Below are 17,421 nucleotides of genomic sequence, written 5' to 3'. Positions count from 1 at the left end.
GGGGAAGAGAGCGCACTTCAGGATGGGGCTCAAACGAGGAGGGTCTGGAACCTGAGAGTGTCGGGATCCCAGCAACGGATAGGCATGGGATGGGAATGGGGGCAGGATGAGGGCAGCTGGTGGAGAGAGGAACACCCTTCAAGCCTCTTTGGGTTCCTCCTGTTCTCTCAGGGAACTCCACGTGGGGTCAGTTTTAGACACAGGAAACAAGGAAGGATTCTTTACACAGAATCAATTTAGGAGCGCTTTGAGAGATCCAGAAAAACTCAGTCGGAAACGCAGGGAGGCAGAGACATTCAGTTAGTCAGAGACAGACTTTGAGAGGCTGCACCTAGGTCAGGAGTGGAGATCAGCCCTGTTGGGTCTCCAACCTCCCCCCTGCTTCCCCATCCTAGGCTTCCTAGTGTCCTGAACTCCAGGTCTATCTAAGCACACGGGGGTGGGGGTGAGAGCGGGTCAGCGCTGAGCTGCCGGGTCAGCTCTGAGGCCTGAAGGGGAAGGGAGGGGGAGGGGCGCTCAAGGGCTGGGGGAGGGGGAGGGCTCATCCATTTCTCCCTTGACAGGTGGTTTGTGTCTCTGATTGGCCAGCGCTGCCAGGCTCACACCTCCCTCCCCCAACTCTCTGGAATGTATAATTATCTGCAAGGGGGGTGGGGGTGGTGTGGGAGTGTGTGTGGGAGCAGTCACGTGGCTTTAAAACTACCCCCCCACACACAGGCCCCCCACCTGTATGCTGCTTTGGGGACCCCCAATGAGTCCTTAAAGCGCAGGATCCCCAATTCCCGGGTACTCAAGACTTCTAGGATTGACGGCCCCAATCTCCAGATGTGGGGGGTGGGCGGGGGGGTGTCAAACCTCAAGGTTCTGAGAAGGGACACCCCAGAGGTGTCAGAGACCGATGGGGCGGGGGTGGGGGGTGGGGGCCGGAGCTGGAGCCGGAGGGAAAGGGAGGGGAGAGGAGAGGGAGGGGAGGGGAGGGGGGCTGCCCGCGGGGGGTTGGGTCATTGTCTTTTAGAATTTGGGAGCCTTTGAAAAGCCGTGGGCCCTCCCACCGCTATTGTGCTGGGGAAGATGTAGCAGCCTCTTCTCCGAGCCACCCCTTTGCCTCCGGACTTCTCTGGGGCCAGCAGCCGGCCGACCTGGGGCCCGGGGCCGCGGGCTCAGCCGACTACCATGGGCTCTGTGTCAAACCAGCAGTTTGCAGGTTCGACCTCGGGACTTATTGGGGACAACTTAGGCTGCAGGGGCGCCCAGAAGCCACATAAAAGGGAGGTGGGGGAAGTGTCCCCCAGGCTAGCCGAAGGACCCCAAGTCTGCGGCCTCCTGTTTCAGGGGGCGATCTCTGGAGCAAGGAACCCTGGTGTCCCAGTGGCGTGCAAGCTGAAGCTACGGGGGCGGGGGAGAGAAGAGGAGGGGCCTGTCTGGCCGTCTGTCCCCGGGCAACGTGTTGTGGGAAGATGAGCAAAACTTTCGGGGCACCACTGGCCTCAGTTTAAGCTTGGGGAGCGCGGGAGGCAGCCGGGACAGGTATTTTCTCGCCGGCAGCTTGGTAGCTGCAGCGCCCTGGGTGTCCACCCGCGGGCTGCACACTCGGGTCTCCTTGCCGGGTCTCTGGTGGGGTCCTCCAATTCCGTGGCCCCCCAGCTGAGCGCCCTCCCAATCTCCAGGTGGCGGCGCCAAGGCGCCGGAGGAGGCGCAGGAGGACGCGGCCCGGGCGGCCGAGGAGCCGCAGCTGCTGCACGGCGCCGGCATCTGTAAGTGGTTCAACGTGCGCATGGGATTCGGCTTCCTGTCCATGACTGCCCGCGCCGGGGTCGCACTCGACCCCCCGGTGGATGTCTTTGTGCACCAGGTGAGACCGATCCTGGTAACTTTGCCGCGGGAAGGGGATGTTGGCGCGCGGATCCAAGGGTGGGCGGACGGCCTCGGCTGTTGGGTTGAGGGAGATCAAGGGCCCTCATTGTGCGCTCCCATCTTTGCCGTGGCACCCCAGTTCTGAGTCCCCTTTAACTCCAGCGGGACGAGAGCTGGGGGCAGAGCCGAGTATCAGCACCCCTACCCCCCTCCGGGAACCCCTCCGGTTTTACCACGTGTCTGTTACCTCTTTCCCCTGGGCAGGGGGCAGGGGGCAGGGGGCAAGGAGATGACCCCATGTGGCAGAACTAAGGTTGTATTGTGCTTGCCAGTGGGGGGAGGGCGAGCAGGCGGGCCAGGGAAGCACATGCCCGGTCAGAGCAGAGCCCTGAGCGCCCGCGCCTTTCACTATGGTGTGAATGGAGCTCCCGGCCTGGAGAGAGGGAAGGAAACCACTTTGGGACCCAACGGAGTAAAGCTGAGAAGTCAGCGGGGTCTCCTCACCCAGGTGGTCACCCAAAACTCAAGCTCTGGGGCCTGGGTGGGTTTGGCAAATCCTTGAAGGATCTCTCTGGGGGCTTGAAAGTTCCTCAAGAACACAGTCTCAGGCACATGGTTCACTAGCTGGGCTTTTGCTGTTCATTTCCTATCAGGAAAGAAAACCCAAGGAGCCCAGGCCTTAGATTCCTGGGCCAGGCTCGGAGGGAGTTAGGTTGCAACCCCAAGTTCTCAGTTAAAGCAAGGCAGCACAGTGGGGGTGAAATTCAGTGTCGCAGGGCAGAGGGTGGAGGGAGGCTAGCCTCTGGACCTATTCTCCTCAGCTTGGCATTTATGGCCCCAGACAGCCATTGATTGCTGTCCTAACATTCCCAGCCTCAAACAAGGAACCAGAGACTTCAGGTTTCCCTCCTCCCAGGCCACCCCTTCCTGAATATCTTAGAAGCATTTCTGTGGTCCTGGGCACAAGCCACACATAACAACCACGTAAAGGAAGTTGTTGCTTGTGTTCCCTCCACCTTTGGAGGTTTGGGGCTGGACCTGAGAAGAAATTGCTAATCCCAGGCACAGTAGGTTGACACCCAGGCCGGGCATGGAGGGGTTACTTCGGAGAGGTTGGCTTTAGGAGCAGTGGGGGAGGGGAAAGGAGGATGTGGGGATTAAGGGTTGGAGCCTGAGGGATGGTATTCTGGAGGGGGAGGGGTGGAGATGCTGGGTGGAGTAGTTGGAGGCAGCAGGGAAGTCTCTGAGCATGGCCCTCAACGAGGACACAGAATGGGGGGAACAGGAGAGGTAGAGGATATGGGGAGATGGGGGCCCACCAGTTAATGTTGGGGTCACTGGGCTACTAGAACATCTTTCCAGAAGGGTCGGCAGCAGAATGCTTGGCTACCCCCTTGCTTCACCCAGTTCCTCCACCCCCAACTTTACCCCCTCCCCATCAGACAACTAATTCTGGCTGGTGGCTTTGCCCCCTTCCCTGTCTCATTTACATATGTGAATGATAACCCACAGGAAGTAATTGTGGGAGAAAGAAGGGAATTGGCCTCTTTAGATCTATTAAATCACTTTATTACAGGAACCAGCTTTGAATGGCCCTCCTCAGCGGGGTGGCCAGCTCCCCCACTCTCCCATTTATCTGATCACAAAGAGATTAAAATCTCTCCTGGTCTGGAGATGACTGGACAGCTTCCCCAACTTTGGAAGGCTTGGAATAAAAGAGTCAAACCCAACGTTTTCTTGCCTCCCTTCCAAAGGCTGTTGAATAGGGAAGGACGGAGGGGAATGTAGCCCCTCTGAGGTTCTTTGGTGATATCCAACTCCCAAGGAAGGTTTTCCTGAGCAAATGGATCTGTGCCTCAGCCCACTTACCCTTAGGATTGAAAGCAGCTGGGAAATATTGGAGGGCATAAAGGAAAGCAGGGACCTTCTGGTTTGGGGAGTGGAGCCCATACCACGTTATTTCAGGTGGGTTTGCTGGGAGATAACTGGACTTTGGGGTCTTGGAATGTACAGGGACGTTCCACAGTTGAATAAGTTATCAGAAGGAGTTGAGCTGAGATAAGGAATCAAGAATTTGTCTCCCTAACACCCCCTACTAACAGTCACAGAGGACAATGGTGGAAATTCCCTGAGCCTTACCTGGTAGCTCTGTCTTTAGATTGTGCACTGCTGGGGCTTAGGTTGATCCTCAAACCCTACCATAGCAGTTAGCCTAGTGATTGCAGTCCTGCACTTGAGAAATTTGAAATCTCTCCCTGGGGATCTAATATAGAGGAATTAGGTAGATGCAGGACAATCCTTAAAAATCCTCCTGGGGGAGGGGAGTGTTCCCAAAGTGGAGAGAGAGTAAGACATTTCTCTTTAACAAGAAAACCTCTCCTTTGGCTGCTGGTGGTGGGTACCTTAGAATTGCGGGGTGGGTGGTGAGCAGGATAATTGTCCTAAGATAACATCTGCTAAGGGAGGGGATCAGGGAGCTCCTTTCCTAAGGAAAGAGGAGGGGGGAGCAATTAAACATTTTCTTTTCCCTTCCAAGGTTGGGCCTATCTGGTTCCCAACACACTGTTCACTATTCTTACACTCCCTGTCAAACACAAAGTGCCCCACAGGGGTGGATGAGTGGGAAAGAAAACCTACCTTTAGCTTTTTAAAAAAATGAGTAAATAAAACCCATAAAGCAAAGAGACTTCTGTAACAACCCTTTTACTCAGCCTCAGGTCTTATGCTAGAACTCTCTTCCTGTCCCTGAATTTGGGGGAATTTAAGAATCATAATAATGACAGGTGGCCAGCCCTTAAATCAAGGTTTCTCAACCTCAGCACTATTGACATGTTTTGAGCAGGATAATTTCTCATTACGGGCATCCCTCAGTTGTGACAACCAAAAATGTCTCCAGATATAGCCAAATGCCCCCTGGGAGGCAAACTCACCCCCAGTTGAAAAACAGTTATACATCGCAAGGTGGAACAAGAAAGAGCTAACTACTGTCTCCTGGTCTCCTGAGGTTCACCAAGAATTCTCAATTCTCTGTGGCCATTTTAAGAGTTTGGCTTACCTCATGTTTTCCTGTGGCTCAACTCCCAAACCCCCTAGATTTGTAGAAATTTGAAAATGAGGAAAAGGTCCCCTGCTTTCTCCCACAGCTCTTTGGAACCCAAGTCTGTTTAAAATGGCTTTCTGGCTAAAATGCTGTATTACAAGGCTTGGAGGCAAAAGAAGGGCCCAAATTTGACCGAGGGACCAAGTTTGGGTTAGGAGAAGAAATTTCCAATACCAAGAAACTGCTGAAGCCACGTGGCCTGCTTTTTCTGAAAAGGATGAGCGGAGGTGGGGGGGTTGGCGAGGTGGGGGCGGTGGTGAGAGCAACCGCAGGCCTGTCTAGAGTAGGGCTCTTGGGTTTGGGGGCAGGGAGAATGTAAAGGGATCTTTCCCACCTGGTTTATAACCTTACTAGTGCGTCTGATTACCCACCTTATGTTTCGTTTTTTGATGTACTTATCTTAACCCCTCCTCTAACCTGTAAACTCTTTGAAGAGAGAGACTAGCAGTCTGGTTAGTTTTCTAGTAGGCACTTGGTGGGCTGAAGAAATGAATATGGGTCCCCTGAGGAATCAGGAGTACACTAACAGTTGGGGGGTGCTTGTCAGCAGAAGTCTTCCTCCAGACAAAAAAGGCTGGAGGTAGGGAGGGAATGTTAACTGATAGTTGCTGTCTCTTTCTGGACTAGGGCCTGATTAGGGCCTGGCACTCAGTAGAAACACCATGAAAGCTTGTAGAGTGAATGTCAATGGATCGCAGTTGAGCTCCCGATAGGATATTGGAGGCACGGGTGTGATGGGTCATTCATTAATTAGTTATTTCATTTCCATCTTAATAGGAAACTATTTTTTAAATGTGAGTGGATTTTTTCAGGAAGTTGGCAGAGAAGCACATGAGTTGGTTTGAGCATTATGGGATCTTCTTGGGTCCTTCTCTTTCTGAAGAGACAGGCTTTCTAGACAGTGTCCCAAGTAAAGGCTGTGCCACCATCATGAGCAAAGCTTGTGGTTGGTGACACCACAAGCTTGCCATACAAGTGGTTTTCAGTGATTTTCTCCAGGGCAAGGTTGTTTCTGGAACATTCCTAATCAAACTATCATACTCCTTAGCCTATTGGAATTTGCTGGTGCTTTTTTTTTTTTTCTGAGAAACAACCCTAGGCAAATCACCCCTCCTTTCTTCCTGCAGGCAAGAATAGCAATTACTATCAGTGTTAAATCTGGGAGGTCAAAGGAGGTGGGGGGGAGGAGGAGAAAACTTTCAAGAATGGTACGCACTTAGTACAGAGGCAGCTTGGAGTTAACTTAATTCAGACTGGAAAGGAGGGTAAATGGCTTTTGTCAACAGAGCAGAACAACAACTGTGTTACTGGTTTGAAACTCCCGGACCCTTTCTTCACTCCATGGGTAGGTGGGTAGGAGGTGGGGTGGGGACCTTCCCTGGGATGGGTCCTCATCAGAATTCAGTCTCCTTGCGACTCCATTTTCCTAAGGACCAAGGAGAAGATGCCCACCCTAAGGAGCTGGGAAGATCAATCTAGGTGAACACTTGTGTGCAGAGTTGAGAACCGCGCAGCTCCTTCCTCTCTTCTGCTCCGGTCTCCCTCTGGCTGCCTTTGTGCAGACTGGCTGACAAGCAGCACCATCTGGTGGAGAACTCCAGGCTGGAGCTGGTGGTCCTGGCCGTGTGTCTGAGCAGAGGTGATGTGTGTGGGGTTGTATGCTCACAGCCTTTGGTTCTGCACGGATCTCTTTCCCCGACCCTCCCTGACACACACATCATCAAAATAAACTGCTTCTAATAGAACCCATTGGTTTCCTAGCTCCTTCCAAACCCTACCGTCAGGAATGACGCTTGGGTTGAACTGCGAGGACACCTTGGGACCAAGTCATTAAAATTACTTTCACCTGCTGCTTTTTACGTTTTCATTGTGGCTGTTAGAAAGTTTTTAAACGGCTGTGCGTCTTGCATTATATTGCATAGTGCTGGATATAGAGTGAGGCTAGTTGCAATCAGCTCGGGGCTCTCACACTATAAATTTGGGCAAGGTGCTTCACCCCTCTGCCTCTGTGACCTCACCTGTAACACAGGGGGCATGATAAGGTCTACCTCACAGGCTTGGTATGAGGGTCACATGTGTTACAACATGTAAAGTGCTTAAAACACTGCTTAGCCTATAGTAAATATTTATAATAAAATTAAATATTAGTCATTTTAGATAGTAGAGAACTTAGTTTCTTCTACAAATGTTTGTGCACTGCTAGGCACCTAGAACTGAGGGTATAAACATGCACTAGGTAGTCTTGAGCTGGAATGGCCCTGGGTATTGCAGAAAAGCCAGAAACCCAAGCTTTGATCAAGTCTGATCCCCTGCTTTTACAGATGATTATAGAAACCAGAACTTATTTATCCAAATTTCATAGAGCAAGTTGAGGGAAACTTGGGTTCCTGTGAGCTTTTTACTCCACGTGCCCTGAGTGACCCCTAAGGTCCCTTCTATCTCTAAGTTATAAAGGCATAATACTTGATGTGGGGGAAGCTTAGCGTAGGCAGTGGTGAGGTATTAGGGGAGCAGGAGGCCTAAGTACTGTAACTGGCCCAAGTCCTTCCCTGCCATCCAAAAAAAGAGAAATGCCTCCTGTAACTGTTTTCTGTCTGATTAACTGCCATCTTCCCCTCTCTCCCCACTATAGGCTGCCCACCCTCCTACCTCTAACAAATTGGGAAAGGAAGATGGGAGGCCTGCCTCCCTCCCACCTTTAATATAATTTATCTGAATAAATAACCCTAATTAGGTCCCTGAGTAAAAGGTTTGACTGAAGGCCCTGGAAGGGTGGGAGGGCAGGTCAGAAGGAAAGATGGCTGTTGGCGGCGGTGACTTTGGCAGACCAGCAAGCTTGACTGGGGAAGAAAGGTGTCTCTGTATCCGTTTCTCTCACCGTGACCATAACCCCTATGTGGAGAGGAAGGAAGGAACTGATGAATGCGGTGAATGTGGGGTGGGGGGGAGTCAGGGGGGAATCTGCAGCCTCTGGAACTCCAGGAATCTGACCACCAGAACCAGCCAGTGTCAACTCTTTGTTTCCCCGGAGCTGGGCTCTATTGGGGGAGCTCAAGCCTTGCCCCTCCCCCCCAGGTCTTTTCTTTTTGGAGGGGATGGAGAGAGGGGCGGGGCCAGGGCCCCGCTTTGTGTGTGGCTGGGGGTGGGGTGGGGTGATAGCAAGAATTTCAGGCTCCTTTCCGATGCAGGCCCTGTGAGGCAGGCTCCGTGGGGCTGCACGCCGATTACCTACCTGATAAGAGAGGAATTCAAACTATGTGTTTTAGAAAGGGGCGGGGTAGGCCCCCACCCCCCCCCCCCCCCCCCCCCCCCCGGGAGCCACCCCTGGAGACCACCAGTCTAAATCTTGACCGGTTATGGTGAGGTGCCTGCAGGGTTGGGGGTTTTTTGGTTTTGTTTTTGGTTTTTTTTCACTCTTTTAAAGTCTTAAGCAGACCTCAAATCCTCCAGTGATGGAGTGGGTGAGCTGAGAGGGCTGGTCAATTTCATATGTCCCCATTTATATTATCCTCTGGTTCTCATAGTAAGTCTAGGAGGTGTGGATGGCGGAGAGTGTTGTCCTCAGTAAACTGGAGCTCAGAGAGGGGATGTTTTTCTGAGTTTCCACTGCCAGTTAGTGATAAAAACTAGAGTTAAAATTCCCAGTCTCTTGACACTTCTTTCTCACTGTTACCACACCCTCATCCAGTCTGAAGAGGTTGATGATAATTGCCACTCAGGATTTATGTGTGGCAGGCTATGTGTTAACTACGGTTCATGCATAAACCCTCACAGCACCACCATAAAATTATTATTTACTCCATTTTGTAGGGTAGCACAGAAAGCGGGGACAGGCTGTCAGACTCTAAACCCTGGCTCTTAGTCACTTATCTATCTGCTGAATCACAGCGAGGACTGGGAGTGTTCCAGCCTAAGAGCCCACTAGGCAAATGGGAAAAGCTGGGTTTGCCTGGGTCAAGAATGCTCTTGGTCTGGCTCCTCCAGCACTTCCTGACTCACTGGCTTGTCCCAGCTCAATAAGAGACAAGTCAGATTTAACATCAAATTCAGTGTGGTTGTTATACAACAGGGAGAGGGAAAGAGATTTCACCTTTCTGCAATGTTTTTATTTTCTGCTTTAATGCTCCACATCAAGATTGGTGGAGGGAGTCATCACATTTCTGGCTGTTCCTGTGGGAATAAGAAGAAAGGATCCCCAACCTTTGGAATATTTCACTGATATTTATTGAGCATATATTCTTGATGTTTCCCTACCCATGTAATCTTCATGAAAATCTTAGGTAGGGACTTCCCTGTGGCGCAGTGGATGGGACTCCGCGCTCCCAGTGCAATAGGACCAGCTTCGATCCCTGATCTCAGAACTAGATCCCACATGCATGCTGCAACTGAGAGTTCGCATGCCACAGCTAAGGAACCCTGGAGCCGCAGCCAAGGGGGCCTGCCTGCCGCTACTGGGGAGCCGGCGGGCCACAACTGAGGAGCCCGCCTGCCACAACTAGGACCCAGTGCAACCAAAAAAAAAAAAAAAACCCTAAGGTAGGTTTTTATCCTGTTCTCTGAAGGCTCTGAGGCCCAGAGGTGAGTGACTGACCAAGGTCACACATGATGCTGGAAATTGGTAGAAACAGCATTTCATGAACCATGCGTCTGGCACCTGAGCCTATGCTCTTAACCAATTACCTCAATGGAAGTTTTGTCTTAAGCAGTACCATCTAAATTAAAACAAAAATGTAAATGACTGAGGAATTGGGGATCGCATCTGGCAAAAGAGCATGTTTCACCTAAGTCCCAGTTTGAAATATCCACCCTGCCCCGTCACTACCACCAGCAGCATAACATGCCTCAAGCCAGGACTGGGTGCACGATGATCCCTTTTGCTTCTGAACCGCATTTTCAATGAGGACTGCACCTTGTTGACATATTTGACATGCTCTTTGGTTGTTTTGGAAGCTATCTATAATGAAGCCTATTCTGGGCAGGGTCTGGGAGAGGCTGTCACTCCACTAATGTGTTGTTGACGCAGTAAGTGGCAAGGTGAAATGGACTGTTAGCTTCAAATCGGAAACCCTGGGTTCTTCTGATCCTGGTTTTGCCACTCAACTAGCTGTGTGAATAACTCCTTTTTTTTTGGTTCAAATATGCAGTGTTTTAGTGAGATTGTTCCACACATTATTCGAAGTCCTTTCCTTTAACAATATGCTCATCTTCCCAAGTTAAATAATTAAAACCTACCTCCTTGTTCATTCATCCAAAATGTGCTAGGCATTATTTAGGTGTCAAAATGCAGCAGCGAACAAAACAGGGACTTTACAACTTTACATTCTTTTTAATGGCTTCATGGTATTTTTGTTTCCTGTTGTTTTTTTGAACGAGTGAGATACTGAACGTATGTGTCATGCTAAGCCCTCCTGCAAATTACCTGCTTATATTCTGTTCTGTGATTCTTTTTTCTTACTGACTTATGTAGCTTTTTGTAGTTGATTTTTTAAAAAATTGTCTCAAAGTTTTTTCCTCTTAACACTGAGATATTTAATTCTTCCGAAATATGTTTTCCATACATATGATGCAAAATGTAGATTTCTGGCTTCATTTTCAAATGGATAACTGTTTTCTCAATAGTATTTATGGAATTGTTTTCCTCACCTGTTGATTTCTCCACTTAATCTTGGATCTCCCAGTAGACTTTCCCTTCTAATCCACTGATCTGTCTGCTTGGGTCATACTGTCTTTTCCCTTCAACTTTCAGAAACATTGTTTTGATATAATTTCAAACTTGGGAAAAGGTTGCGAGAATAGTACTAAAAACTCCCATATAACCTTTACCCAGAGTTATCAGTCCTTAATATTTTGTCCCATTTGCTTTATTATTCTTTTTCTTTGTACAGATAGACAGACAGATATCAAGCATCTTTAACTAAATATTTCAGTGTGTTTTTTTCTAAAATAGGGCCATTCTCTTACCTAATCTCAGTACAATGATCAAAATTTGGGAACTTAACATTGAAACATTTATCTACATTCCATATGCAAATTTTGTCAGTTGTTCTAATATTTTTTCCTGTTCTAAGATCCAGTCCAGAATCATGTGTTGCATTCAGTTTCTTTACTTCTCTGGGGTTTGTCTTTCATGACTGACATTTTTTAAGTGTATAGGCCTGTTACTTTATTTGTTTTTTATTTTTATTTATATTTATTTATTTTTATTTAATTTTGGCTGCATTTGGGTCTTCGCTGCTGCATGCGGGCTTTCTCTAGTTGCAGCGAGCAGGGCTACTCTTCCTTGTGGTGCTCGGGCTTCTCATTGAGGTGGCTTCTCTTGTTGCGGAGCACGGATTCTATGCATGCGGGCTCAGTAGTTGTCACTCACCGGCTCTAGAGCACAGGCTCAGTAGTTGTGGCTCACGGGCTCTAGAGCACAGGGTCAGTAGTTGTGGCGCACGGGCTGTGGCTCACGGGCTCTAGAGCACAGGGTCAGTAGTTGTGGCGCACGGGCTTAGTTGCTCCGCGGCATGTGGGATCTTCCCGGACCAGGGCTCGAACCCGTGTCCCCTGCATTGGCAGGCGGATTCTTAACCACTTCACCACCAGGGAAGCCCCAGGCCTGTTACTTTATATTTTACAATTTTACATTGGTTGATTTCTTATAAATGCTATGTTCAAGAATTTTTCTTCTGTTTTATTTTTCGTAGAACTTTGAGAATAGCTGCAAAAAATGCTATGGCATCTGTTTATCTAATGATTGTTCCTAATGTGATGTAGATATTTTGTTCTTAATTGTGATGACTCTTTGAGTCACAGTTTCTTTACCGATAAAATGGAAGTGTTCTTCCAACCTTAGAGGAACATGTGCATGCAGGTTTTTTTGGTTTTGGTGTAATAATGGAGACTAACATTAAAATCTACCATGCTTCCCTCCCCCAGAGTAAGCTGCACATGGAGGGCTTCCGGAGCCTGAAGGAGGGTGAGGCCGTAGAGTTCACCTTTAAGAAGTCTGCTAAGGGCCTGGAATCTATCCGAGTCACCGGCCCTGGTGGGGTGTTCTGTATTGGGAGTGAGAGGCGGCCCAAAGGGAAGAACATGCAGAAACGCAGATCAAAGGGAGACAGGTATGGATTGCAAGGCAGCTTGTGTGGGTTGGGAGGGACATGCTGAGGATGAGGAAAACTCTCCTAATTTTGCCCCTTTCTTGGACCAGATTGCCAAAGGTAAAAGGAAGCCTGTGGCCCCTGGATGTGGGAGGTGAAGAGAGGGCAGTATGTGAGGAGGGTACTTCATGACCCAGCTCTTCTACTTGACAAGTAATTAATGTTCTGTTAGCTCTAGCCTCGATTGCTAAGTGGGGATCACGATACTAACCTCACATGATTATTTTAGAACTAAAAGAGACCATGGATGTGAAAGTGTATGTGGTCAGGACAAGATGGTGTATCTGTACCTGTTACGTCTTCACCACGTCTCCAAATGGCTGGTTTCTTCCATCTTAGTTCTGTGCTCAAACAGATCACATATTCTGGCTCCTTTAATTTCTTCTATATTTTTAATGAATGACAGGTACTCTTTTTAAGGGTATGGTAGTTCCCAACTGGGGTCCAGGATTTCTGTTCTTGGTATTTTCAAGTTGACATGAATCTGAAGATATCATCTAGACAATTACGTATCTGGGAAGGACTCAGAGTCATCTAGTCCTATTCCTCCTTTTCTAAGTGGGGAAATTGGTCTCTAGGAAGGGAAGTGGGTATAGTAACAACTTGAACCAGAGCCCAGGTGTCCTCTCTCAGACAGAGGAAGGCTTGTGGTCTCTTCTCACTCCTTTCTCTCAACTTTACCATCTTGCTTGGTGCTAGGTGCTACAACTGTGGAGGTCTAGACCATCATGCCAAGGAATGCAAACTGCCACCCCAGCCCAAGAAGTGCCACTTCTGCCAGAGCATCAACCATATGGTAGCCTCGTGTCCACTGAAGGCCCAGCAAGCTCCCAGCTCACAGGGAAAGCCAGCCTACTTTCGGGAGGAGGAAGAAGAGATCCATAGCCCTGCCATGCTCCCAGAGGCCCAGAATTGAGCCACAGTGGGTGGGGGCTATCTGTTTGTGATCAGAAAGTTTTGAGGAACAGGAATCAATCGGCAGAGCGGAGAAAGTGGGGGCAGGGTGGGTAGGGGCAGCTGGCACTGCCATATATCTCAGGCCGGGGGCCAAAGCGTCACCCCCTCTTCCCTCTTGGTGGGGGGAAGGGGTGAGGCAAAGAAACTCCAATCATGCTCTATCCAAATGCACGTGAGGGCTTTGGGGGGTAACCCTTCCTGCATGCTTTATCTGAGTCTCCACCCCCAGAATCTCCAGCTTTTGAAAGTGGCCTGGATAGGGAAGTTGTTTTACTCTTCAAGAAGGATATGGAATAATATTTCCTGTGCCAGAGTGAAAAGATTAAGCATGAGACCAGATTGATGGACCCAACCCACAAGCCACTACATTCTGTGGGAGGAAATATCTCAGGGGTAAGGCAGGGTTTTCCACATCTTGTCTCCTCACAACCTCCTCCTGGGATAGAGTGCTGACAGAACTGTCCCAAGCAGTGGGTTGTGATGATAGGCAAAAGGGGGGTTGAGGGAACAGCTGCAGACCTGCTGCTTCTAAGCTCACTCCCACCCCATTCTGGGCCAATACAATTTTATTTATTTGCTCCCTTGGATGACTGTACCTTGGGTCCCACTTTCTCCAGGATGCCAAGTGCACTAGCTGTGTGCGAATGACGTATCTTGTGCATTTTAACTTTTTTTTTCATAATATAAATATTCTGGTTTTGTATTTTTGTGTATTTTAATCTAAGGCCCTCATTCCTGCACTGTGTTCTCAGGTACGTGAGCAATCTCAGGGATAAGTCGGCAGCAGCTCCGGGTCTGCACAGCGGGAATACTTTTTGTTGCTCTATCACCAGAGAGAACAACTATTTGGAGCGTGTAGCCTATTGAACTACCTCATTTTTGCCAATTAGAGCTGGCTTTTCTGCCACAGTGTCCTCTTGAAACCCCTCCATCTTCAATGTTTCATGGGAGACTAGGTTTTAACTGGATTGCCCCATGACTTGGTCTCCTTCTACTGAAAGATTGGAAATTGGTCTGAACAGGAAAAGGTGGTACAGAGAGGTTAGGAGAGGCTGGGCCAGGTAAAAGGTGCAGAGAGGGGAAGCCAAGATTAGGCAGAGGTCATCTGTATGTGTGATAAAGGATTCCTGTTCCAGACCTCTAATCCCAGGGCATAGAACTCGCTTTACATACCAGGTCCATTGTTCACTGGATTGGGCTAGGCCTAACATACACAACAGGGTGTATTGTATGTGTTTTTGTAAAAACTGTGAGTTGGTAAGGACAGGTTTTAAGAATGATATCTCTGTACCCATCTTGAGCTGCCCAGGGATGGATATATGAAGCAAGGACAAGATCCTTAATCTTTAACAATTCTGGACTTTTCCTCCTTGGTTTCCAGAGAGACCATCAGTGATGGCTTCTTTGTGGTTCCCAGAGCCAGTGTCCTGCCCTGCTGCAGCAGTAATTAGTGTCATGGTAGCTAAAGGAGAAAAGGGGGTTTCGTTTACATGCTGTGAGATCACTGCAAACCTACCTCACTGTGTTGTAACGGGGCAAATGCAATAGAACGCATTGGGTGATGTGTGTCTGATCCTGGGTTCTTGTCTCCCCCAATTGCTGCCCCCCTCTAGTTATTGTATTTGTCTGGGCTTCGTAGGACTTCACAAGTAGCTGATTTGGTGATTGCTAGGTGGCCTAGTTTGTGTAAATATAATGTGTTGGTCTTCTCCATGTTCTTTTGGGGTCTTATTGTTTACAAACTTCTTTTTTATATTGAGAAAAATAGCCAAAGCATCTTTGACAAAAGGTCTGCACCAGCCAAAAAGATCTGAAACATAAACTTGGGGGCCCCGCTTCTTGAAGTGGGAGGTCTTGAACTACACTTTCTTTTGTGTTCCCCCTCCCGTTTCCTATTTTGAACAAGATCTTCTGTCCTAAAAACTGTATTCCTACCCCCTCTTCTTTTCCCCTTCGTGCCCCCCCGAAATAGTCCATACACCTATATGTTTAATTTGTGGGGTGTCTGTGATTAAATGACTTGTGCAAAAATCCTGAAGAAGCTAAGAACTCACCATCCCTTGTTCTCAATCTCCTGAGTCATGACCATTCCTTGATTTGATTCATGCCAAACAGACTGCTGTCTTTGGATGGATTAAAACCTACTTTAATCTCTAATCCTAGGGTAGAGAGGAGCAACGAGGGGGCCTTCCATGTAGAAGGTGGGGTTGGGAGACCACGAAAGGAAAGATGAATGTATAGCCAAGTCACTCAGGAACTTTTATGCAGGTGCAAGAAACTTATGTCAAAGTGGCCACAAGATTGTTTAATAGGAGACGGACGAATGTAACTCCATGTTTACTGCTAGAAACCAAAGCTTTGTGTGAAATCTTGAATTTATGGGGAGGGAGGGAGGGTAGAAAAGCATGTACCTGTTCTTCATCCCTTCCCCTCATTACTGAACTGCAGGAGACTGAGCCCCCTTGGGCTTTGGCGACCCCATCTGGGCAGTGTTTATTTGTTGGTTGATTTTGCTGTGCCAGGTACTTCCTTTCCCATTTGCTATCATTTTGTAACACACATGCTGACCCTTTTCCCTTCCCCTTCTTTTCCTTGGGAAAATACAATGAATAAAGACTTATTGGTACCGAAACTGTCATCTCCTTGGTTGATATTTAAGGTGCTTTCTTCCTACCATTATTTCCACTTTCTTGGAATGGGACTCGGAAGTCACAAGAAGAACCATTAAGTTTTCTGTTCAGCCATTTTGTTAGGAGTGAATCTTGAAAGTTCAGTCTTTTTCTCACCTCATTACAGTGGATTTTTGTTTCTAGTTAAGGCCTCTTGTCCTTTCCTTGGAAGCTGCCACATTCAAGAGGGGATTAAAGGCTTGGCATGCATAAGAATGGGGTTGCCTGTGCCACTGACTGGGATGAAAGGATGGGGCCATGGCTTGGGGCATGAGACCCTAATAATACTTTGTCCCTTGCTCCTCAAAGCCCTTTACAAATCTTAATTAATTAACCCCCTTCAGCAACCCAGGGATGGAAATACGGGAAACTGGAGAAATTGAGGCCAGAGGAGATACACTGACCAGCTATAAACACATGTTAACAAGTTCACTAGCCTTCTGATGAACACGGTATTTTTAAACATCTAGCTCCCCCTAAGGGAAGGAGGGTTTAGAAAAGAAAGACTTGATTGGAGGCATACCAACTATCACACAAGGTACAAGGAAACTTTAACAGAACAAGGGTAAGAAGTTTCATATATCCCTCTAGGGACTTCCTACCAAAAGTCAAAGCTGACCTTGGAAGATGTTAAAAGTAGCAAACTACTACTGGACTTAAATAAATGGTTTTCCTGCAAAATTGAAGTAATCAGCTAGGCAGAAACTTACTAACCTACATGCAAAGCAGGAAGGATGGAAAAGCTTAAGAGACTATTCATTGGTGGGTTACTCATCTCTGGAGGGCTTTCTTTGATCATTTCACTCTGTTAAAAATAACCCTTTCATCAGAAAGAGTGGAAGACAAACGTAATGAATCGGGAGTCATGACTGCAGTATCTCTTCCTTGCCTTGTTTCCTTGACACTGCAACCCAAAGTAAGAAACTACAAGAAGGTTCTCTGAAAATGGTAAAGTTGTTTTTTTTTTTTCCCTTCTCTAATTTTGAGAAAACTAAACTCCCAATATCTTTTGTGAGTTAGTGCCTCAAATTCCTGCAACTTTTTCTTTAAAGGTTTGGTACAGAATGAATGCCCTTGATTTTTCTGTCAGGGTTAGTTGATGGCCTTTCTTAAACTTTAGAAGTCATTCTTAGAGTTCTTTCTGGCCTTAACCCTTTTTTGAGTTCTTTGGGTAGGTCCTGAGAATGCAAATCCTAAAATCTTGAGTGCCTTAAATCAGCACAAAATGGACTGATATTAAGTGCCCTGTGAGACTAACTACGGCTAGGAACTTCGCAAACGATAAATTCACTAAATAAGACAAAAGAGTATAAAAACAGGATTTTTAAGACTTGTACCAAAAAAAAAACAAAAAAAACAAAACACTTGTACCAGAGCTCTAAAGCCAGTGCTGCGGCCTTCCAGCTAGCAGGACGCTGCCTTACCCCTTTTCTCAACAGTCCAAACTGCCACCAGTGGCTAAGAAGTCCCTGCATTTCTGAGGTGGGGCTCTCCTAATTCTTGCCCCGTAACCTAGCCCGCCTGACTGTCTACAGACTCCTCGGCTCTCCCAGGTGGACGGAACCCCGCCTTCCCCAGCCGGGTCCCCCGCACGTGGCCCGGAGCCGGGTATCCCGCATGGTTCTCCCTTTCACCCCACCACGCCCCGCCCCAGGAGGGCGAACAGCCGAGAACTCTCGCTCAGCTCCGCTCCTCC

The 17,421-nt window shown here is 48.2% G+C and overlaps 1 protein-coding gene across 1 annotated transcript; it reads left to right on the top strand.

Moving 5' to 3' along the window:
- Positions 1 to 1,000: 1,000 nt before the first annotated feature.
- LIN28A (lin-28 homolog A) lies at positions 1,001 to 17,370 on the top strand. The gene is made up of 4 exons (XM_082349443.1): positions 1,001 to 1,204; positions 1,668 to 1,852; positions 11,876 to 12,060; positions 12,799 to 17,370. The coding sequence occupies exons 1-4, from the start codon at positions 1,174 to 1,176 to the stop codon at positions 13,013 to 13,015; spliced, it is 618 nt and encodes a 205-aa protein (XP_082205569.1). The 5' UTR covers positions 1,001 to 1,173; the 3' UTR covers positions 13,016 to 17,370.
- Positions 17,371 to 17,421: the final 51 nt, after the last annotated feature.

The sequence above is a fragment of the Balaenoptera borealis genome (assembly GCF_965194805.1).
Source record: "Balaenoptera borealis genome assembly, chromosome: 1".
In the NCBI taxonomy this organism is placed as follows: domain Eukaryota; kingdom Metazoa; phylum Chordata; class Mammalia; order Artiodactyla; family Balaenopteridae; genus Balaenoptera; species Balaenoptera borealis.
This window is presented reverse-complemented; position numbering and strand designations above follow the sequence as displayed.

Coding starts and splice junctions, on each gene's coding strand:
- LIN28A (XM_082349443.1), top strand. CDS start 1,174: ATGGGCTCTGTGTCAAACCAGCAGTTTGCAG. Junction 1,205..1,667: donor GTCAAACCAGCAGTTTGCAG/GTTCGACCTCGG, acceptor CCCAATCTCCAG/GTGGCGGCGCCAAGGCGCCG. Junction 12,061..12,798: donor CGCAGATCAAAGGGAGACAG/GTATGGATTGCA, acceptor GCTTGGTGCTAG/GTGCTACAACTGTGGAGGTC.